This window comes from Amyelois transitella, chromosome 17, assembly GCF_032362555.1.
Source record: "Amyelois transitella isolate CPQ chromosome 17, ilAmyTran1.1, whole genome shotgun sequence".
In the NCBI taxonomy this organism is placed as follows: domain Eukaryota; kingdom Metazoa; phylum Arthropoda; class Insecta; order Lepidoptera; family Pyralidae; genus Amyelois; species Amyelois transitella.
In genome coordinates this window covers 5069558-5094492 of record NC_083520.1, presented here as the reverse complement: position 1 = coordinate 5094492, position 24935 = coordinate 5069558, and the positions used below count along the sequence as shown (strand labels likewise).

The 24935-nt window shown below is 33.9% G+C and overlaps 1 protein-coding gene across 4 annotated transcripts; it reads right to left on the bottom strand.

Moving 5' to 3' along the window:
* Window positions 1–99: 99 nt before the first annotated feature.
* Window positions 100–14243, bottom strand: LOC106142256 (protein gooseberry-neuro). 4 transcript variants are annotated; one of them, XM_013343961.2, is made up of 6 exons: window positions 13776–14243; window positions 12195–12367; window positions 8555–8695; window positions 7988–8096; window positions 1377–1573; window positions 100–1100 (listed from the first exon to the last, which is right to left on the bottom strand). In XM_013343961.2, exons 1-6 carry the CDS (start codon window positions 13810–13812, stop codon window positions 372–374), a joined length of 1386 nt encoding a protein of 461 aa, XP_013199415.1. In that variant the 5' UTR covers window positions 13813–14243; the 3' UTR covers window positions 100–371. The 4 variants fall into 4 exon arrangements, with proteins under 4 accessions (XP_013199415.1, XP_060804721.1, XP_060804723.1 ...); XM_060948738.1 differs by having other exon boundaries at window positions 8555–8692; XM_060948740.1 differs by having other exon boundaries at window positions 13780–14243.
* Window positions 14244–24935: the final 10692 nt, after the last annotated feature.

The following is a 24935-nucleotide window of genomic DNA, read 5'->3' as shown; positions in this document are numbered from 1 at the left end:
AATACATTTTAAATTTTAGTCTATTTACTAATGACTTTTTAAATACCTAGTTATTTACAGTAATTTGGTTTAAAAATAGGTATTAATTTACAGATGGAATGCAAAACAGAGGTAATTTCCAAATGTTTTCTAAATTAAATAAAATTTATATTAAAAGAAAATTTAAATATATTTAATATAATTACTTAATCTCCTAAGTAGAACTACTTCAATGTCCATTCCTCATATTTTTTTGTAATGTGTAATTATCATAGCTATTTAGTCGCAGGTAGATAATACGTGACATTTTGATAGAATATTATCACAATATAATAGAATACATTTCGATTACACCGAAAATTTATATCCGTAGTAAACCAGAAGGTAATATGTCAAATCCAATATTTATTAGCAGGGTTAGGTGGAGCTGGGTAATTATGTTGACTGAGAGGATCAGGAATATTCGAAAAAGAATATGGATCATTCATGTACTTGTATTCGCTAGATATTCCAGCTAAACTCATATTTAAAGAATTTTGAGAAGGACTCCAATTGGCAGATGAAGATGGATCAACCGGTACTTTGGAATAATCTGCAGGAACTTTAGGATAATCATTGCTAGGTAACGTTTTGTTAAAATCTTCTCCTGGCTTCACGAACGTATCTTCTCTAGTTTCTATTAATTCCTCATTAGGAACCTTTTCTTCGTCATCGGCTTCTTTTGGTAAATAGTTTATAGGTTTGTTATAAATATCGTTGGCAGGGTATCTTGCGTAGTCATTCCTTGGTACGGCGGCGTCTAATAATTGACTATGTGCAGATCCATTGCTGCCACTCACCAGGTGGCCGAATGTTGACCCTGAAGTACTAGGGAAAGCAGCACTTTGGAAAGCCTGGTTCAGATGTTGTGATTGAGCCATTAATTGATTATAATTTGCGTATTTTTGATGATGCCATGATTCAGGATGTTGTGTATGGTGCGGATTTAGAGATGGTATTTCTCCAGCGGGGTAGGGACATGGTATCTGAGGCATTGGTAAGGTAGAGTAGCCAGCTAGACTAGGCGTAGTGTTGGATCCTGTATGTTTTCGCAGGCGCGCTCGACGATTTGAGAACCAAACCTGAAATATCAAAAGATTTAATGTTATTGATTTAATTTATAATTTTAATAATATTTCAAGTGCTGTTGATTCCAAATCCAAGATTGAAAATCTATAACTGAAGGCTTATTTCCAACGTACGTAACGAGACGTACAAAAGGATGAATTTACACACATTTATGTCACGATTCCAGCCCATGCGGAGTATATAGGGCCAACAAGATTGTTGATGATGGAATAAATTAAATAAAAAATAAAGGGTTAAAACCTTTTATTTGCATTTTGAAGATCATTTACCTGTATTCTAGCCTCAGTCAGCCCGGTTTGCAATGCCAACTCTTCTCTTGTGTACACATCAGGGTATTGGGTACGGTGGAACGCCCTTTCTAAAGCGTCCAGTTGTTCTCCCGTGAAGGTTGTACGAGATCGCCGCTGCTTTCTCTTCAACGTCAAACCTGGTTCCGACTCGATGTCCGAAGAATCTGATCCTCGGCCTGTAATAAATATTATAAAAAAAATTGAATTAAGAATTTTACTACAACGCATTAAAATATTGCCGTTAACAAGAATACACTTAACTATTGCAACGTAGCCATAGCTAAAAACAGGGCCACAGTTAAATGGCTTTATGCTGAAATTGATATTCAGTTAATATACCTTAACAGTTATAGGTTGCAGCGTTTTGACTAATACAATCAGAAGTGGAGGCTAGTAAATACTAAGAAGTGGGGAAGCTAGCAAATACTGTTTTTTTTTCGTTACCAGACTAGCATGGAAGTAATCATAAACCAAAAACAATCCCACATTTTTAAAGTTGCCCCGTATATATTTTGTGTTTCCAAATAAATCAGCGGAAATATAGAAACTATCAATTTAAAAACTAATCTGCAGCATATTTCTGACTTGTCTCCCTCGAGGCGAGTTATAATTTATTTGACATTATATCTCTGCAATTTGTCTTCATCTGTTTTTTGAGACACGCGTTATTTATTAGCGGAATGTTTTTTGTGAAACCCACATCATGTTTTAATTCGACTAAATAAAGGACCGTCGGGATCGCGGGTCGTCTCATTTATTAATCGGTAGCGGTATCCTACGGAAACATATTAAAAAACTACATCAACAATACCCGGCTTTGCTTCAGAACTGAATTTAAAAAATGCGGCTTATATTAATAGCCTTTTGAAAGAAGTCAAAATTGAATGAGATGAAAAAATAGGGGCTCAGTCCGGCGCGCGGCGCGGAATAAGAACACCCAGCGTGGCGGCTTCTTTGTCGGCCCTCTTTGCTCTGGTGACATTTTGGCACCATTCAATACGTTGGTGTTGCGATCTGGATTTATGACATGTAAACGAATACGCGAATTAAATATTCGGGATTGCGACGCGTGATTTGAGATTCGCATCCTTTGTTCGAACTTGCGAAGGTTGACATTGTCTTGCGTGCATGTTGTTTTGTAGTTGACGGCGAAATGTTTTGATTTAATCAATTAAGTTGGCTTGGGCACTATTAGTGGCTGGTTAAAACGTACTAAACGTTGATAAAAATTAAAAACAAGAAAAACATTGTTTTAATTCTTCTTCTTCCTTTCGATAATTCCTTGCCGCCTTTTGACTATGATTTTTGATTGGGTCAGGTTTCTACATGGAGGTGATATTCATAAGTATCGATTTTTTATAATAATTCAACTAAAATATACTTTATATTGCCATTAAACTTTAATACTTAACGGATATAAGCGATTATCCTCATCTGGTAGGAAGGCTTAAAGATCATTAAACCAGGCAACATATCCACCGCAAAGGCCGCGACACCAAATAAAAAACAAGGTATTGTAATAAAATGATTTACATTGCTCAAATTCTCCGGGCCCGCGAGACAGGGACAGATTTATTTGGCCTTTTTTGTTCCCGAGCCTGATCGTAACGTATGAGACTAAATGACTTTCGTGTATCGAAAATACAAAGCGTTCGAGGGCAATACGAGACTTTAAAACGAATTCATAAAGTTCATTTCTTCTTTTTGTTTGTACAAAGTCTGTGTAGGATTTTAAGGTTCGCCGAAAGGAGAGAGGTTTATGGCAGTATTTTGAGTTGAAGAGGGTTGGAGAAACTTTTAGCGATTGCCGAAATGTGACCCCGTGAAGACCGCAGGCCCTGGCCGCCTCATAATTTGGAAGTTGAAAGAGCCGCACCGTTTTAACACCTTCATAATCTGGGTTCATTAAAGCGGCGGGGCGGCCTTTGTTTCAGCGGGTTGTTCCGATGTTAACAGATGGTCGGCTTAACGTCTGCTCAGCTCTGTGGGCGTTGGTGCTTATTTGCCATGAATCGGTAGGCTTTGAACTCTTAATATTTATTTATTTTAGAAAAGACAAGCGGTGACTGAATATTTGTTTAAAAATCTAACAAGAAGGCTAATAAACTTGGAACTTCTTTGGGCGATGGGCTGCCACCTACTGTTATTTGAATCTCAATTCCACATTAAACCACACAACTGAATGTTTGTTAAGAAAATATAAATTAATTTATCTCAATAATGAAAAACTTTGTAATTGCGCTGAATTATCGATGAAACTTTCTTCAACCAACGCCGAGAAAATGTTTTGCATAAACAAGGGCTTATTCAAAGAGTTGTTAAGTAATAAAATAAATCCATTGAACCGATCCTCCCCTCCAACTTAATTTGGAAAATAGGCTCTTTGGAAGAGACCGTGTTGCGGTTTCCATTAGTTTAAATTTTAATCTTCAATTAGGAATGTATCTACGCTACCTTCTTTCAAATAAATACGGTTTGAATTGTTTGTTGATCGTTTCGTACTTAATGAACATGTTTGTAAACTTTTTTTTAAAATTCTCTTTTGGATGGATGTCGTAAAAGGGAATAGGAATATATTCATCTAGTGCCAGCTTCCATACTTGTCTGGTAGCAATGAAAATTTTTTTTGTATCCTTATAAATTGGTTGCATCTTCACCACTCTAGAGAGGAACCCGGAGTATGCTTTTGACCATGGATCCTGGATTGGATGACGACAGTTTACAATAAGTTTTTACACGAAGCGACTCGACTTCCGCAATCTTTGCAGGGGATCCGTATTGGATCGATCATGGTTACACATCCAGTCGCCTGAATGTGCAGGTTTGCTCGCGATCTTTTCTCTCATGGTAAGAGCATTGGTTAGTATTTGAACCAAACAGATTGTAAACGTTAATAAAGGGATAGTGTAAAAAATTCTTCTTTTAGGCAATTTTTTAGGTTTAGAAATAACATAAATGTTTATGGAAATTTTCATGGCAAAAATGTAAGCGTAGTGCGTGCTGCGAAAGTCTACAAAAAAATAAACAAACACAAACATAGGAAATTTTTCTGAGAGGTATAAATGTTTCTTAAAGGAAATATCCATTAAAAGGAAAAGAGAGAAAAGGTTGTCCTTCCACTAAGCAAACAAATAATAAAACGTGATGTTTTGCTCTGTCTGATAGTATTGATATTGGCCACTCTAAGGTTAGTTTGCCTTTTTTTTACTTAACTAAATAGTTAAGACTAAGAGCAACTCTTTTAAAGACAGACTTTGGTAGATGGGTTAATTATAATTAGGAATCATACATACTCTGGAAAATACTGTAAAGCTTCGTGCAGCTGTATGGCTAAATTGAGATTGAATTGAGATTCAAATAGTAATAGGTTCATTAGCATTTTACTTGATTAAATTATACAATATGGGAAGAGTGGCAACACTAAGTTTTTTCTTCGCTACAAGACCAGCAAGGAAGGTGGCACTAGATAAATGTGCTCCTATTCCCTTAGTCGCCTTGAACGACATGAGAAAGAGATGAAGTTGTCCTATTTTAAAGTGCCGGGAACCACACGTTATTTGTTAAAAAGTACAGCGTGGACCTTAATTTCATATACGATAGTTGCTAAATCTAAACAATTGAGTAGGTTGATGTGCTAGTGACTGTATTTCCGGCCAGCTCGTGTCGTTATGGGAGGGCCCTCTGACTAATGTGATGAGACAAAATTGTCCTGAACGCAACACGACGTAATAAATGCCCTCTAAATAGTTTTGACGATGTGCGATGCGGTGGGTTTACATGCCGATCGAAAAGTTACGACAGAACAATCTATGTATGTTGCTAAAGTTGCAATTTATTGGTTTGTGTGGTTGAATAATTTAGTTCTTTGCTCATTTTTCATCTATTTTTAAGAAGATTTTTTTTTTAAATATTGAAATAAGTAAAACAACTGAAAATAAAAATACCTATTAACTGAAACTTAAAAGAATTGATTTCATAGTTTTTTTTGTTACAAAAACTAATCTGCTTAATCGATTTTGGAGACTTGTAAGATAGAAATAATTGTGTGATAAGAAATTATATACTTTCTCTGATTGCCTTGGTCTTGGATGTTTATGTATATAAGTATTTGTTTTAAAATTTTGTAAAGTTCAGTTAGTATCTAGTAACACAAGAGTCAAACTTCAATCTGTGCAAATACCTCGTATATACATATTTATTAATAAAAATTGAGTAGATTGAATAAAACTAATAATTTTATTTCAATGAAAGGAATGAATTAATTTAATTTCATAAAAATTTACAACAAGAGCAATTTGTTCTTCATGTGATCCAAGCATTCCTCTCTATAGTATTGTGATTGCGTGAGCGTCGCGTGTCGTGGAGGTTCGTCGTAATCGACTAAGGCCACCTCCGCTCCACACTTCGTTCTAACTATACATGTTATTAAACAAATGCTAGATTATATCACTCTTTTGTCTCACACCAGTTGCCGCAATAAGGTATAGGATTTTAGAAATGGCGCTAACTACCCTCTATAGCGGAAATATCGAAAGGCTAATTTTTCTCTATTTTTGTCCTTTCTTTCTTATAAGATTATACTATACATAGTCAGAGATTCGTATTTAGGACTAACTGAATCCGTTTCTCATCTACAATAAAGTAATGGAGACAATTACTTCGCGAATGTTATGCCTTTATTTATTTTTTCAGCAACACCTAATATCTTAAGTTTCGTTGGATAAGTATACGTCTACGGTCTAGATCGTCCTATAAACGTATATTGAACTACAAATCTGCTTGATGCTATCAGGAATACTCTATGATGTTAAAGATAGGTCCACGTAAATACGATGCGGACAGCAACAAGTAAACTAATTTATTGAAAAGAAAGCAAATCAAACAAATGCCTTATACGTTGTAATAAGTAGGTACTCTATTTATTTTGTGAAAGCATTGTAAAAACTAGTCTGCAGGTGTTTTTGCACAAACTACATACATCATAACAAGTCATTTAAATTGACAAATTCTGGTGAAATTGTTAAAGCAAAATACTTAGATATGTTTAACTATTTTGTATAAGTTGTAGAAAGCTGCCAAAGTAAGTTTGTCGTAATCCAAATAATGGAAAGTATTCAGTATGATAATGAATGTAATAATGAGTGGTCAGCTATTGTCGTTTATGATGCAATTACTGTAAAATAATTTATTCACTGAGAATCTAAGCAATATATATATATTAATAGACATTGGCTAATGCTTATACCTTTTCCGATATCACCTATCAAGCAAACTTTATACATTCTCCACTAGTCCCATTATGTTGTCCCATGGAAGAACAAGTAGGACAAGTTTATTTAAGTAGTCTCATGGGTCAAGTGAGTCTTAGATGCAAAAAGATAATGTTCAGTCGAAACTGTTAGAAGGCAGAAGGCTGACATTTAGCATTATGTTTTATGGGAGAGCTGTGATTTCCCGAAACTCGACAGGTAACTCTAGTGGTATCGGATGCATGTAGATGACAATCCACCATCGGTTTGTGAGCTGTAAACTAAGCTATATTAGGCTAAAATCACGAGAATATTTTATAATTGAGAGTTCTGTAACCAAAGATAATATAATGGAACTATTCCACCTACACATAGGCTAAAGGTATGGCAAAAATGTAGAGAAAAAGTAATTGGCAAAAAAAGCGGATCCCTATAGGAATGTAATAACTGGAAACACGAGTTCTATCTCTAGAAATAAAACACTTCGTTTTAAGAATTAGTTTCATTACAAAGCTCTGTAGTTCTAAAAATACATGAATCAAAATGACTTCGCCATTCCAACGACAAATAAAAGAGACAATACTTAAGAACTGCGAAAAAAGATCGGCTATAAACAGTCGCGGCGATCGGTCAAACGGTGAAGCGACAGGTACACGGTTGAATTCAATAGACAATTAACTTTGCGACAAAGTAGACCAATATAGCCGCAACAATGATACGAAGACCAAAACATGTTACGCGCATTGTTCGCGTTTCAGCACTCGTGGGCGCTGCGGGCGACTGCGGCTAAACTTTGTCGGCCTCTGTACCCTTCCCGCCAAAGAAACCCGCCCTTTGACGCCTCGAGAACAAACTCCAATATTTCCACAGCAACAATGACTAGGTGATATTTGTGTACGGAAATTGATTTTTAGAACGCGTGAGAAAGCTTTGACAGGTTTCGGCCATTAAATTGCGAATGGGAACGGTCGGGAAGTTATTGTGCAATATTGTGAGATGATACTCCTTGTTGCGGAAGTATATTTCATTTTATCGACTCGCTTATTAACTTTGGACGGATGTGTCGTATCTTTGGCAATCAGAAAAGGAGATTAGATGCCGCGATGTGGTCAACGTCTATTTACTTCCGGGATTTTTATATATGTAACTGGAAATATGTCGTGAGTAGCAATGCCTTGTAAAAAATCCGTAGACATAATTTTTTTTCATAATTCTCAAAAATATAGAGTTAAGTTTTATTTTGAGAAATATTCTAAATAGTATTCCACATAACATGCTTAGTGCTTATGCAATGTTTACAATATTAAGTCACAAATTATAGTCGTAAATCATGCGTCTTACCGCCTAAAATTCCATCAATGCTGTAGTCTTTCTTTCCATCAGGGTCCCTCGCTCCACCTCGTAGTAACCTGGAGATTGATGAAATACTGGGTGGATCAGCCACGCCCTCCTGTAATACATTAATTCCCTCTAAAAACATTTTTTGTCACTTGTCAACGCTAAACTTGGTTGCAAAATATCACGGACTTTTTCTCGCTCATCTGTTGCTTAAAACAAAGGCTATCGCAAAAAGTATCGAACTTTTTCAACTTATGTTGCAGTCTCTAAATATTAACCAACCAACTAAGGAAGTTGCTAAACACAGTCACGTTTTTGCCCAACTTCTTCCCCGCAGGGCTATTATTCGTTCCTTTTTCATTGAATATTCAATTTATTTTTGGAGATCTTGCAGTTATGTGGTGGATATCGGAGGTTTTTTTTCATACTCATAAATATCATCATCGGGTCTCTCTTGAAGAAAAATGGTTATTATTATGCCATCAGAAAAGTAGATGGATTTTCTTTTTCTTTCTTTTAATTTATTTTTATAATAAGGTATTCAAAATATCTCATTACATAGTTACATACCTTCAGTAATTTTTCTCGTATCTCCCAAGAAAATATTCCGGGATTCTGTCGCTTTAGTTCTTCTATTCTGGCCTCTACCTCTGGAGTGGCCACCCTGGGTTTGGAACCTCCAATCACGCCTGGTCTAATGGACCCAGTCTCCTAGGCGAAAGAAATTGTTTTATTAACATGCATAAAAATTTATATACGTAATTTATTAGTGTTTTCATTAGTAGGGTATGTTTAAGTAGTGATTTTTTAATCTGTGTATTTATTTTATGGATTTAATAAATCCGGGTTTTACTCTTTGATAGAAGCCGCGAATTTCCGTAGAGGGTGACGACAGTAATTTTAGACAAGAATGGGAAGGCTTTAACAAAAGTTCACTTCTTTTTCCTCCTGGCTTTAGTCCCGATTGCATCCTCAATATTCTTAAGAGGAGCCTCGGGGTATGCCTTCGACTATGGATCCTGGATTAGGTGAGTCAGGTAATTACACGAAGCGACTCCCATCTGACCTCTGCAACCTTTGCAGGGAAACCTAACCCGTATTGGAAAGATCTTGGTTCATTGGTTGCCTGAATGTGCAGGTTTCTCACGTTTAAAAAAAAGTTTACTTTCAGATAATAATTCAGGTTTCACAGGCTTACTATTAAAAAGTTGTTCAACCGTCGATTCACTTCTGTAGAGTCAGCTTCAGTCAAACAGAAAAATTAAACGATAGAAAAGTAAAAATTATTGTAAAAGAAAATCATACATTAGTACTCAACAGTACAGCAAACCTAAAAGATAAAAAAAATTAAATGTGTCAATTAAGTATAGTATTACAATATTTAAAATGTACATCATTAATGAAGTTCTTTACCAAAAAAAAGGTATCTTTCATTTAAAATAATTATAATTTCTTATTGATGATGAGATATATAAAAGACGAAATTGATTTTAAATTTACATTTGAAAAACAATGTTTGTATCTGTTACTATTAATATTAGTATGAATAAAAATATGGAAGATTGAGAAATGAGTACAATAAGATTGAAAGTTGAATTGAAATCATTCACAAACCAATTTTATTTCCGAAAGGTGGGCACTGTGTGTCAATAATGTGAAAAAGGTTTGAATCGACTCAATTACATTAAAAATGAATAAGCGAGTACAATGCATCAGCCATTACAAAATTGTAAATTTGGTTGCAAAATATTAGATTGGTAACAAAAAATGTCATCACGTGAAAAACGAGAAAATATAAACTACTTTTTTAATATTTCTATTATTGACATAATTTTATTTTTTTTTACTTTAATAACATGCAAAATGGATGTTGTTAATCGCGACTAAGGGAATAAAGCAAATGCTCGATCTGGTAGCTAAGAAAAACATTGTGTGTGCTAACTGTGCACATTGAAAAATATAATTAAGTAGGTACAGGAAAAATTGATAAACTCAAAACTTTACTTTGGACTAGCATTCTGTTAAATAATCGTCATGAATATTCGTTTATTGACGTGAGCATTCAAATACATAATTTTGATAAAGAAAATTAAGTCGGTAGTTACATATCGACCCGCTCGCTGTCCACTTATGTACGTACTCAATATTAAAGCAAATTTCAATTTTGTCATTAGGTTATCCAGCTGAACGTAGACTCTTGAGTCTTTTCGAGGCTCATAGCTCTGTCTACCCTGTTAAGGAAAAAGACGCTATATGTGTTCATACATAAATACATAGGAACACCCAAGAAAAATTTAGGTAGAATTTCCTTCCGTCCTAGGGATATAACTCTATTATTGTAGCTCATTGGTATTCCCGATGTGGCACACTTGAAGTAAGGCCACTGAGCCTGAAATATAACAAGGGTTTTAAAAATATTGGAAAAATAAAATCGGACTAAAATTCAAGTTTGTTTGATAAAATATCATTCATTCATATGTATATCTTGTCCATATTCTTTAGGAGGTAGACAGAATTATAGTCTCGAAAAGACACAAAGGCCACGTTTAGCTGACTGGCTTAGTGATGGCAGTGAGATAACAGAATCTTCGCTACGAGTCCAACACATTCATCTAGTAAATTTATATGTGCTTTTACTAGATTCACGTGTTTTTCACTATTCATTTTGTCGTGTAATAAAACCAAGCGTTCGCTCATTGCTTTAATTTTCAGATTAATCTTTGCTCCTTATGTTTAGCATCGGAAACCACATTAGTAAATTGTTATACAGAAATTATTAGAAAAAACGTTAAAATAACCTTTTATAAATATAATTTAATATGACCGATTCTTTATTTCAGCCTCTTAACTAGAATACGTCTCTGAATATTTAAAGTTAAGTAAAGTTTTTGATTCATAAGGAACAGTTAACTTCCCTTACAAAGCGCCACAATCAAGCACCGTAGAGGTCGTACCCTACGCCCGAAGCGTAGAGAAACGCTTCCTGGGGAAAACAATAGTTTATTGTGACTATAGGTGTGGTGAAAACAGGCCTTCAGGCTTGGCTGGCTCGGGATCAATGGTGATTGTTCAATTGACCGACCCAGGCGTACGCGTGGGATGCACTATCAATTCCATGTTTATTCACATATCGACAATAACATATAAATGGAGGTATATGGACGTGGGCGTCCTTTAAAATTATGGCTCTGATTTGTCCCGCGCTAAGGCAGTATTAAGGTAATCCCCCTTTTGTGGGTTTGAGTTTAGAGCTTGATATAGGTAAAGAACTAATTTTAGCATAAATCTGCGTATGTCAAAAGGATGGACATTTTAATTATATTTTCTATTTTTACCTTTTTTATTGAGAAAGGAAAAACAGTAGCATTTTTCATGTCAGTTGTTTTAGGCTGTACTAATTCTTTATATTTATAAATCTTGGAAAGAGAACCCATATTCACAATACATTTAATTTCCTGGTAAAGTCAAGGACAATTTTAGAATGCGAAAGATAAACCATTGACCTGTAGTTAAAGGCAAAAAACATTTATTCAAAAAGGGGAAGTCATACTAGTCTACAAGCGAGTAATAAAAATACAACAAATAAGTTTTTCACAGCAGATTTATAAAACGTTCTTTGAAAGACATGAATAGCCGCAAAACGGACTGTACTTACCTACTTTGCTTTTAGTTCAATAACATTTAGACTGAAACTCTTTTCGCGATTATCTAGAACGATTTGTCGAAAGAAATCCAAATAGAACCAGGCGGTCTTTATGTATTTGCCTCGTATATTATTTTGTGGTTTTGGTAACTAGTTTATTATAGTAAATATTTTGGGCAAATAAAAGAGTCTCCAAATTAATTACTAGCAAACAAAAATAAAAAATGACACGATTAAATTTTGGCTAATAGCATTTTAGGTGATGGCTTTTGCTGCATATTGACATTTATTGTACTTATTTTGCCTTTTTGAATTATTTTCTAAGCATATACGAGTACATTGATAAAATTTTCATCATTAAATTTAAAAAGATTTTTAAAAAAAATTTTTGTTTTATTTTTTAATAAATTTAATGGAGCTAAACGTTTTGAAAATTACATTAAGGAACAGAAATTAAGAAGGAAGTTCCTCCTTGACTTCATAAACTTTAAGTATTAAGTGTTCAGTTTCTAATGATTATTATTTTTTAGCATTTAGCTTCGGAACTTTAAAACGAGAGAATCTCACCTGGTATCTATTGAGGATCTTGGAAACGCAGCCATGGGAGACCCTGAGCTGCCGCGAGATGACGCAAGGCCGGACCCCCGCCGCCGCCATCTCCACGATCTTCAGGCGGATGTGGTTCGGCAGCGGACGACCGTTGATGAACAATCCTCCTAGTTGGTTGACGCGACCTTGCCCTGGTAGACAAATTTGTTGGTGAAAAAATAACAGAAAAAAGGGTTTAAGAGTCGATAAGTGAGACGAATGTCAATGAAAATGTCGAACATCTATTCGACGCATGTGAAGAGAAACCATAGACATTGGATTGAAAAATTATTCCGATTTTTATGAGAAAAACAATGCTGCACGTCTCCAAGCAATATAACTGATTATGACTGCTCTGTCTTGAGCATACGACAAAAAAGATTGGTGGAGACTAAAATCTTAAAAGCGTTTAGAATTAAAATTATTGTTATTAATTTAAGGTTCAGGAAATTTGGGCTTATTTCGTTAGAAAATAATATTGTGAACTGTAAAATATGTAACGACTATATCGAATCTACTGGCGTGTCTTACATTTCATACCAACTGAAAGTAAGTACACTGAATGAGTAGTAAGTATGTTGCCTCTGATAATGCTATATCAATCGCAAATATAATTAGGAAAGAGGATTAAAACATAAATTTAATAAAATATGTTACATGGTTTTGGTTAGATTTATCGGTAGACAACGTCAATTACTAGGTAGATATGAATTATCACCATATATTTATTACTAATCTTTGTGGTAAAAATTTACATGAATGTGGTCAAATTAGCACAGAGTCATTCAGGAGTAGATCCACCTAAAGTTGTAATGAACTTTGGTAATAAGAAAAACTTAAGTTTAATGCATACTTAAATTGTTGTAGTTATAGGTAGTAATTTATTTAGTGGTGTAATTTTAAAGATAAGTCCTTGACCTTAAAAATAAAGAATCAAAAGTTTTATTAGTGTTGTATTGTATAGTCTATGTTAGCTTTACGTTAAATACAGGTATCGATATAATTATGATATTACAATACAATACAAATTATCTTTATTAGCTGTAAATAATACATAATATGTAGAAGAAACATACATATAATGTCAGTTATAATACTTTTCGTCCTGAAGCTGATTTCAATATAGGATATTATTTTTCTGGTGCCGTCATCGTCTAAGTGGTCTTTATAAAAAACTCTTTGTTAGTTTACAGTAAATTTGTTGGTTACACTAAAGGTTTATTTTACAAAACCCGTCTATGTTCAAAATTGATAAATCTTTCATCTGATTGATCCTTCAATGATAAAGTTCTATGGTTTACTACTTTGAATACTTGATTAATTGCCCTTGGATTTCGAATAATGTAAATTAAAAATATTGACAAACATAATAATATATTTGTGATAATTGTATTAACATCTTAATGTTCATTTATTATTATGTTTATTTTTTAATGTATCACAATGTATCATATTTATAAATCAGCTATGAAATGCAACTTCAAGTTTAAATATCTAATAACTAAGTTTAATTAGCAAATATAGTAGCGAAATATAATAATATGTATTATATACCCTTACCTACCCACACATCCATACCATTTTGGTGGCGTTCCATAATGGTATGTAAGTCAGTGTTACAGTTCCATTTACCACGAATGTTCACGAAACTAAAGCCGACTCCACTGAGGTAGAATATCAGACATTTTACCGGCGCACAACTGACTAACTCTCAATAAAAAACATAACATAAAGCTCGAATTAACACCGTGAAAACGTCACAAATGAATGATAAATATCTGTTTGCATTAAATTAAGCGAACGAGATCGTAACACATAATTTAAATTGATTATCACCCATTCTTATTTACATAATTAAAACATGTCAAATTAATAACGAAGTCATAAATTGTGATGGAAAATATCCGGCCGGCACGTTCGTTTGTAGACGTCAAGTTTGTCCAACTATAGCCATGAAGCCTATCAAACTTATTTTTTCGATTTGAAAAAAGATCGATAGATCGCGTTATCTTTTTTTCTGCGCGTGAGTGCAGTAGAGGAGGTTGTATAGTCAACTGAGAGTGCCGCTGTGTTTGTATGGACAGGGTGTGATGTAAGTGTGTGCGTGAGCTCTACCACGGAGGCTCTGTGTTGAGGGCCGAGGTAGGTGTGTGAGTGAGTGCATGGAACACTCCCACTGTACAAGTGTGAAAAAGTAGTGGATCCATGTGGCCCATAGGACTTTTCTTACTGTTGTTAGTTAAGAAAACCTTGTGTGAGTTGCCAGGTAAATCAATTCTGCGCACGCTTTTCGCTTTATAGCAAGTGTCAGACTTTCTATCCTTTATTTTGAAAGATGAAGTAAAATTATTAGTGAGCCATACAACTGAACGTGGCATTTTAGTCGTAGCGAGATCGTTGGCCCTGTCTACCCCGTAAGGGATGAACACATGATTATATATATGTTTGTATGTACTAGTAGAACGTAGAAGTAAAATTATTATAAAACTATCCTAGTTATATGTTATTGTAATTTTTTTCTTTAAGCATGGTAAGTTTTTTCTATATGTTCTCTTTGGTACGAATATGATTCCATTTAAAAGTCATTATGATTGTTTAAAAAAAAATCTTTAGGTTTTATTCCGAAATTTTGGTTTGAGTTGTCACCCGAGTTTTGTACCAAAACAGACGCAAGAGTTTGTGGAGGGGCTCGTTCGGCCCACTCTATCGTAAGGTATTCACAGAAATATACGCGTCTCTTTCTAACAAAAGCATGTTCGGAATCTTAGTTATCTTTTTATTTTGTCACTTAATCGAGCTTAAGTTATCTATTGGATTATCATTGTAAATTAATATAAGAGCTGCACGTATCATAACATTGGCTATTTAAGTAAGTTATTCCAATAGAAAAACAAATTTTGTTGGTTAAGTAGCCATTTTTTGTTAACTAAATGATTAGCTTATTATATACAACATTGGTTTAAATCCATGTAAACTACTACATACTGCAGTAACAACTAACAAACGGAATGTAGACATTACCCACAGCGATACAATTAGCTTTAAACGCTTTAATTAAAGCAACGCTAAACCATTCTGCGGAGTTGGAAAACCACGATAAAACTATTTTCATTGAGGAAACTCGTCCAACAAGTGCGATGCGGGCTCGACATTCCAACCCAGTGTTTCAGTTTGCTAACTTTACTTTTTTTACAACGCCGCCGTCTAGCGTGTAATGTACAGAAAATAAATTGAAGAAACGTAGAGGTGTAGGTACTTACATAATAAAAATTGTGGTAGCGACTTACAATAATTGTCTCATATTTTAATATTTTAATTAATGAGACCTAAAATCAATAATATATTAAAAAGTTAATGTAAAGGTAATAATTAAATCTTTATTTCAAAACAGGTTCTTGTTGAAAGATTTATTTATTTATTTATTTATTTTATTAAAGAAACCAACAGCGTATACATTAAATATTAATACAGTATTAAACTTATGCTATTATAAGGCCAATGACAGGTTTCTCTTACTATTACTGTAATAAAGTCAATAGTTACTGATGAATAAAGTACTTATCGCTTAATCAAGACGCAAGTATGTTTTAAGTCTCTAATTTTAGGTGTGAATAAAAAAGTTAAATTTAACCGAATTAGAATGGCAATCTGTGGAATGAGTGGTTTGAAGTGCTTAGATTAAATACTCATAAAAATTTAATGGAGTGGAATCGAGTAAATAATCTATATATACTAATACTATAAAGAGATATTAAAAAATAAAAAAAATAAAAATACAGGTATACATATATGTATGCCATATGTTTATACATATATGTACACACACATAATTTTAACATATTTATAATGATACTGTCACTTGCATGCCTCCAATATTTGTTTTTTAAATTTAGCTCTGGTGCCTGCAAAGGGGTCGATATCATGAAATGTAGAATTATATGTTCTCACAATTCGCGCTGTAATCACATTTTTTGCGTATTTAGTTTTAAACGCCGGAGAATGGAAAAGGGTGGTCTGACGCGTCCGAGTCAATGGGGTTCGGTAAAAAATGTTGGCAATCAAATCAGGACAATCCAGTCTACGGCAATAAGCAACGTGCACGTGAAGTGACAAACTGACGGATATTAATATATTAGCATGCTTAGCTGCAAACTTTCTGGAATAAAATCAGAATCGAATTTATGAAATAGGAATTAACTTAGAAAACTGCTTCTGACTTGTATGAAAGTGTACTGAATAAATTTCAATGGCCTCAGAAAGAATCCTTGAGGAGCGCCATGAGAAACAAAAACCAAATTAGTCTAACTTGTGGAAAATTTATATCGTAAATAAGAATAGGAATCGATCGACTTATATATTTTATAACATTATATTTTTTAAGATTCGTTCTGAAATGTTTGGATTAATTCTTTTCCACTAATGAAGGAACAAAATAGTAAAGTTTCCTCAAAGCCCAATTTTCCGTCAAAACTTAAGTATATGTTTGGTTTTAACCGGGGAAACATAAGTTGCTATTAGAATAGCAACACTTGAAAGATTTGTCAAATATGGAAGAAAGTGAAGGAAGTTGTATTTTTGTAGAAAATATGGAGAGATATTTTCTGTTACGGAGCTAGACAATAAACAGCAGCCACTAAATCGTAATTTGAACGGTGGTGTCGACTGAGCGACAATGGAAAATTGCCTTAAATCGCCTTAATTAATTTATTCCAAACAGAATCCGCTCACAGACTGCCTTCAAAGCATCCAATTTTGCATTGAATTGCTTATTTCCACGGCACAATAATTTATAACTGTATCATTTTGCTTTACTGTTTTTTGCCCCTCACACTCCATTAAATCCTACAACTAGTTTGGAAGAGATCGTTTTCTCACGGTTTTGGAAAGCAAATAGTTGTTTAGCTTTCTTTTTTAATACTTGGAAATTTCTTATCCGCTTACATAAGGCAAATGAAACTGTTTTATTTTAGTTTTCCGGTTCGTCGGATTCCTTTAATAAATATTACTTATTTTTCTGATTAGGAAATTAAGTAAAAATAGATGAGAAAGTATTTGATTAGAGTTCTTTTCTTCTTTGCGTTACTTTGTAAAATATTTTCGTAGTTTTTTTATTGTTTGTTCACTTTAAAATCAACATAGCGATTTTAGATACATACATTATATACAAGACAGATTACACAGATTAAGTTAGCCTCGAAGTTAGTTCGAGATACTAAACCAACGATACTGTCTTTAAAAATTATTCAAGTCCCAAGCTAATCAAAGTTTGTTTCTCATTACGTCCTGGCCGGGATACTTTTGGAAATTTTAAGCGTTGTTGTTTACATGTGTATATTGAAATTCTTTCATATGAAAATTTTGTACCTACATGAATAACATTAAAAAAACAATAGAAAATTTTGTCGATAATGGAGATCGATCAATTGATTGACAAAATGACACAACTGATCTGTTTATAAACTGAGGAGGATATTCCAGTATCGATTAATATGGTAAACACTCCGAGTAATCAGAATTCTTTTCTACCATGCTCTGATATGAAAACAAACTCAGGTGCGTCAGAGACTAGTCTTTTCTAACCGTATTGCATAGACTAAGGACTACGTTGATAAAAACCCAATGAAAAATATATATCATACAACTAATAATTTACCAGCTTGAAGATTTGATAAACTTTCAGTTTTACTACGTTCTCTACGGAGGGTCCCAAAGTAATTTTAAGCCGTCGCTCGTAAGATTGAGAACAGCATTGGTAACACTGGTAGCGACTAACTTATCAATGGATTCCACGGAATGAAATGCTATTGTTAACGACCTATCATTCCGAAACGAACTAGAGAGTTATATCTTTGGCCAAAGACATCATCCTTATTTCGTATTTCTAAGGTGTATTTTTCCTTTACAGCTTTTTATGTATCTCAACCTACGTCCGCGGCTATCAATGAAGTCCACTATAGTGTTTGTGTAAAGTCATCGTATTTTAATGAACCGTCGATGACATGCCGTACAAGTAATAGACTCGATGTTATTCTTTTTATCGCCGAATTTTTTATTCGACCTGAGTCTCTGGGATGTCGGGATCGGGAATCAAAAATAAAGTGTCCGGTTTTTTAATTTTTTACTGCGCATTCCTTGATGTCCGTTTTCTATCCTGGCTTCCTCATTTTTAATATCCGTGTTTTGGTGTAATGGTTTTTTTTTATAAACAGTATGTTAAAAAGACAAGAAACTACACTAAAAATGTATGTTTAATCTGATCTGAGACCAATGACCGCCCAAATGTCATAATATATTTAAAGATTATGTATGTAAAATCTCTTTTCTAAGGAATTACTCATGCAAACTTCAAAGCTAATTACAAAAAAGTTTTCTGATATTTTCACTTGTATCCTGATTTGTTATAAAGAATCAATTTCATAATGAGTTGAATATAATCTTCTGTAACACTTCTGAGTGAACTCAAAAACACAACTGATTTTTAATATTTCTATAAGTTGAAATGCAGTTAACTCTTAATTGCAGTTGTGAAGAGCTTGAATGATCTTTACGGCATTTCAGTAGGTAGCAATTATAAATAGAAATGAAGCAATTACGACAGGTGCAAGTAACTATCCAATCTGTCCCGTTTTCACAGTGGCTGGCACCGGAAGGCCCACTATGGCCAGCCAAGCGACACCAAAGCTCTGCTCACTCCTGACTCATTTCCTCAGTTTTTTTCTCTGGAATGTTAAATCTCATTTACTACTAATGACGATTCTCACACTTTTTGAGCCGAAATTGATATAAGTGCTTTTAAATAGGCTTATCGATTGTTTCATTAATTTAACAAATGCAGTTATATAGAGATTATAAAGTAGAGAGACATTAATTATTTAAAATTGTAAATTTATATAGGTATACGAAACACTCAAAAGTGATCGTTTCAAGAGTGATCGATGTAGGTGCACATCAGGTTCGAACCCTACCGTGGTTATTACCCATGACGTCTTTTCTGAGTTGCTATCCAATGCTCGTACAGCGAGAGAAAACATTATCATCTGCAACTGCAGGCAACTGAATGTGTTATCACAATCGAATTGTTTATTCGGATTACTGTCTCTTCTCCACAATCTTGTCACCTGCAAGACAGGAGACGGTTCGCGTAAAAACCTAACTAAAACACTCCAGGATCGAAGGCTTCTCTTCAGAGAGGTTAATATGTTACTAAGACATGCGCTAGGAGAATAATAATAATATGATGAACGAAATTGACTAACTGAATAAAATAAAATATCCTAGTTTGAATAGACAAAGGTAGAGTCAATCTAAAATAATCAGCGTTTTTTATTTCAAAGTGACAAATTCATTTCGGAATAAGTCAAATGCCTCATCCAGGAATTTCTAAATTTCCGCTCGGACTCCAATTTTAATAGTTCAAGGAACTAACAGTGGGTATTCTTTATTTTTTATCTACCTTTCGTACCTAATAAAAAACCAATCCAAGTTGGAGGTCGAATCACATTCATAATCTCTGCTGGGTAACACGTAAACAAAATATGTAATTACAAAGAACTATCTATGTATAGGACGTAATATATTTGTGTACGCATAAAAAGTGCTCTATCGGTTGGCCGGTCCTTTGTTAAATAAATTAGTTTCGGTGTCTACCAAATTACGCCTCGAACCTATCTATATGTATAGTATAGCCGATCTTGGGACTAAAATATGCTCTACCTATTATTTCCACATGCATAAATTTACATATGTTCAGGATGTGAACAAAACGGGAGCTGAAACAAAAGACGATCATACTTCATTTAAAAAAGCTTTTGGGAATACTAGTAGCCGAATACTATTTGTTTTCATTGATTTATTCATGGTCAGACTGAAGGCTGAAGGCGCCGACAAAGATGTTCCTTTTGAAACACCGGCTCGTATGAATTGGTAATTAGAGTTTGTGTGAAACGTTACCAAATAACAAGTCACGTACGGCTTCCCAAAGTGAAACTATTGTATAGAGCGATAAGAAAATTTGGAAAACAAATAGTCTACTATTCCTTAGTTAAACCAGAAGAATTTGAAAGTATACATGTTGCAATACTGAGATACGTCTTTCTTACCAAGCTTTAGAGGAATAAAGAAGTCATCGGAATCAGTTAAAAGAGCTAGAGCAGCTTATAGTAGCTTTATAGTGAATTCATTATAGTTAACTAAATCATTTGTTAAAAATGTCGTAATAGAACACAATCATCGCTTAGGTATAGAGTAATTTTTCAAAAGCCTCCAAAAGTATGCCACTGAAATTCACCAGCAGTTTTTTTTATAATAGCTATTGTTTATTAAGTTTGTTCTCATATAACATTTATCAGTGCATTTCATGATAAGGCCGTATGTGATAAATTGCCTGTTTCATAAGGCGTTCATTAGAGCCGTGCAGAATGCGCTCCGTTGCGCAGCGATAACTTCGACGATAACGGTTTTATTGCCTCAAATATTACCTATTTGCGTATCCCGAGCCACTTTTGTTTTAAATCTAAGAGTGACAATAGAATAATCTAGAACATTTATGTTTTTGTTATCTTTATTGCTTTTTGCTTTTCCAGGCCCATTGTGCTTTATTTATATTTTAATCCTTGAAATGAACATAAAAATTTTAGTTGCAAAATAATGGCGATGTTTGATTAAGTATTTACGTTACTAAGCAGTATTTATATAGCAGCAGCATACTTTCATGTAAATATTCAAATAATTTTTAGTTAAAGACTTTTGCATTTTGTCGTTCTGTTACTTTTGAAAGGCACTGTGAGATTTACAACTTTCTTCTACACATTACAAAAGAATACTCGACTTCCTCGAAGTTTAAGTTGAAGTAGAGCAAACTTCATGATGTCTCTATGTCCTCATAGATTGCACCAAGTATGGCAGTCGTAGTGTATAGGGATCAATATAGAGTGGTCTAAGGCCCCTATCATTAAATTATTTATTACGTGATGCTCTTAACTACAGTTTACTGAATCAACCAAACGTTCCGTTTAAAACTCGTTATTGTCTGCTTATTCTATGTAATACGGTTAGGTTTGCCTAACTTGAATATCAATCAATTTCATTTTTATAAGTGTAGAACAAGCAAGCAGGTATGAACTTACGTATAAAATCATTAAAGCTTAGCAAACGTTTGCTCCTAGGCTGCCTAATAATTAATTGTAATCTTCTATAAGGCGACGGACTTGCTTGGGTTTAATTCTTTATGTCAACGAATTTCAGGAAGAAATTAAGAGTTTATTTGTATCAGTTCACTCATATACCATCATTGTAACACAAGTCGAACTAAAGACGCTTCAACAATTGAAATGACTAAGAGTTACAATTATCAATACTATATTCCATTTTTAAATGATATACAAAAGATGGTTCCTGTCGAGTTTAATGGACAAAATAATACATATTTTCTCCCATCTATTAGATCTGTAAAGACTTCATTCGAGCATTACGCGAAAATTTAATTAGATACTGTTTCCGATAAAGACAAAATTCAATGACAGGTAAGCAGTCTTTCCTATCGTTTATGCCGACAACGCCTCCCCCAGGGAGTCTATGATTGTAGTACAGGAATGTCATTTTAAAGAGTTTTTTCAATATTTTGGAATATTGTTGTCCGATCTCTGGGACGTAACTCGCAGGAAAATCTCTTAACTAGCATAAGCATATAAAATCTTATTTTAAGCAGTATAAGAACATCGGTTCGTTCATTTATTACACATTGTTGTCTTGTAAATGATGACAACTCAGAATAACATTACAGTGTGCGCAATAGGCTACCAGCACTTAAGTTTGTAATAGCGTGTTTTTCCTGCGACTTAAAATAAATCCTTTACAAGAACCTGTAAATTTTTGTAAACGTGTTATTAATTTTGTTTAGCATCATGTATTATCTACTCTACAAACTTCCAATACAATGTCGAAGATTGCAGCTGACTTGCAATGCGGCGTGTTATTCACTTCTTTAATTAACTATCAAACCGGAGGCACTCTCGATTATAAGAAGCGGCTACTCGACTTTGTCCCTCGCTGTCTACCTGCCAGATTGTATACTTAGACCAAGCTAAAATCGGTTTTATTATCATGAGGATACAGATTTTACTTCTAAAACCAAAATTCGGTGATAGTGAACGGCGACTCAATGTCTCGAATATGATATTGTTTTTTATATATGAACACAAAGTTAATGCATGTGTTTGTTCTCTTCAAATTTGGACCACTTAATTTCGTATCTCGCTGAAGATTATACTTGCTTCTTACATAAAAGTATCAAAAATTACTCCAAAAGTCCTTAAAAATCCCAAAATGAAATAGAAGTGATGCCGAAAGCGAAAGTAATCATACTCTCATCACTGCCGTATTCGAGTTAATAACAAAAAGGATTCATATATCAAAGGTGACAAATCAAAATAAACAAGATACGCATTCTCAAGTAAAGCAAGAAAGCTGAAATCAAAGATCGACGGGCACCTAATGTATATTAAATATGAGTGGACGCGACATGGCATTCAAGTGGGAAACTGTGCAAAAACAAAATGGAATTGCCATTATAGCTTATAACTCAATCAGTCGTGTCCTACGGGCGCTGGCTCGATAGGAATTTTATACTTTTTCAACCATTATCTGCATTCCTATAAGACAAATATGTCAGACATCGGTTCTGAGCGCGACAGTTGCTTTAGAAAATAGAGAAATAAAAGGTAATGAAAAATTCCAAGCATTTTTAGATAGACAATGTTTCCGGGAATGTTAACTTTGATACGATATGACAAGATTTATTGATTAGCCTTTTTTTTGCTTTTTCTTCTTGCAATCTAATTTGAGAAATTTCTTTTAAGAATTTTACTTTGGTGCATGAAACCCAATATCATTGTTTCGTTTTCACATTACTTTGTCTGGTAGTGAACTAATTTTAAGCACGTTTACAATTGTATGTAAATATTTTGATATTTTATTATAGCAAAAAGCTCCGTTGTTTAAAATTGCAAAAGTTTGCGAGGAGCGTTTTTAGCCACCAAACTTTTTGTGTGATCAATGATATTGTAATGTGCATATTTCCTGTATCGCTCATTTTGCTCTATCTGTGAGCACATTGTAAAATTACTGGACACATATGCCATATATGAAGCACAAAACTGCACAAGTACCAACAACCAATTTCGCAAAATTTATCTCAACTAGGTTTGGAAAAAATATCCAAATCTATTCATCCATCATCAATGTAGCACCTATAGCAACTTCACACAATCTTGGCCGTAATTAATCATACACCTTCAGTGTTCCTTTTGATTACAGTATTTCTCTCAATGGAGGTGTGATGGGAGCAGCTCCCGGTTTAATTTCGAATCACAATGATGATTTCTTGCCCTTGTTGTATTACTCTTATTACGGATTTAATGACTGTTTTAGTTTAATGGAACATGGCCAAGGAAGCGAGTCAGTTTTTGTTGCTGTGTAACAGGAAGGATCTTTGGTTTATTAGAAAATGTTGTTTTAGTACTTCGTTTTGTTAATGTAATATTTCTATACGAAATATAAAAAAAAAATATGTTAAAACAATTTGGAATTTTGTGCCCAGGTCCTATATTTGTAGCAAATGACTAGTGAAAATATAGATAAATTTAATCATGCCCTTATCCCTTACGAGATGGAGTCAACAGTCTTGAATAGACTGAAAATAGTGAAAATATAGTAAAAAGATAATGGTTAACTTAACATTGTATTGAAAAATAAATTCAAAAAAATAAAATAATAAATTAAAACAAAAAATTATATTAAATATTTTAAAATACCTGAACCTTTCTTTGACCCTCCTGAAGCAAAAGCAGCTCACTTTTAATTAATTTTGTATTTAGTTTTTTTTTATTATTTGTACGACTCTGTAAATTGTCATACGATTAAAAAATAAACTAAATAAATAAACATTCTTGGACAAATATATGAAAATAATCGAGAAGGCTATTAAGAAAAGATGCTTCAGTGAAAGACCTTGACACCAGCACATAATTCTAAAACTCGTCGCTCCATCACTGCAAAAATCAGACAAAAAAGTGTTGAAAAAAGTGGCAACCGAACATTGAGACAGTTTTGACGGGCGTCGTGAGATGATGGACCATGTGCGGTCATTACGGTGTCATTGACATCATTTGTTTTACCCTCCTCGTTTTGCTTTGGAAAAACCGCAGCACTGGTGTTGCGGTCAGCTACTGTTATGTTACTTATTGAATGGTAATTTCTTTATTCAAGAAAAAAATGCTCTTAAAGGTGGATTATAGCATCGTGTAACATTCGCAAAGGTAAGCCCTTATATGAAAATTAATCACATATGCTTTCATATCAGTAGTGCAAGATTGAAAGATTTTAATTATAAGGGTTATTTAGGGTAGACATAGTCAAAGTTCAGCTGAAACAAATATGTGTCCAGAAACTCAAAAATACTTTATCTTAGCATCTTTGTCTAGATATGACTTGTGGATTGTCCGGTTTCTTGCTCCATTCACATAAGTGCAGCTTTACCGTGAAAACTTTCTAACTGGATTTCGTCATTAAACCTACAAATGGAATGATGTATCCGTCCAATTTCGGATCAGTTACTCTTTGCTGCATCATTGGTGATCTAATCATGTATCAGTCGAGATTAAAACAGCTCGGTCGGATCTCATCAAAGGCGGTATCACACTGTTATTTTGACTGATTGATCCC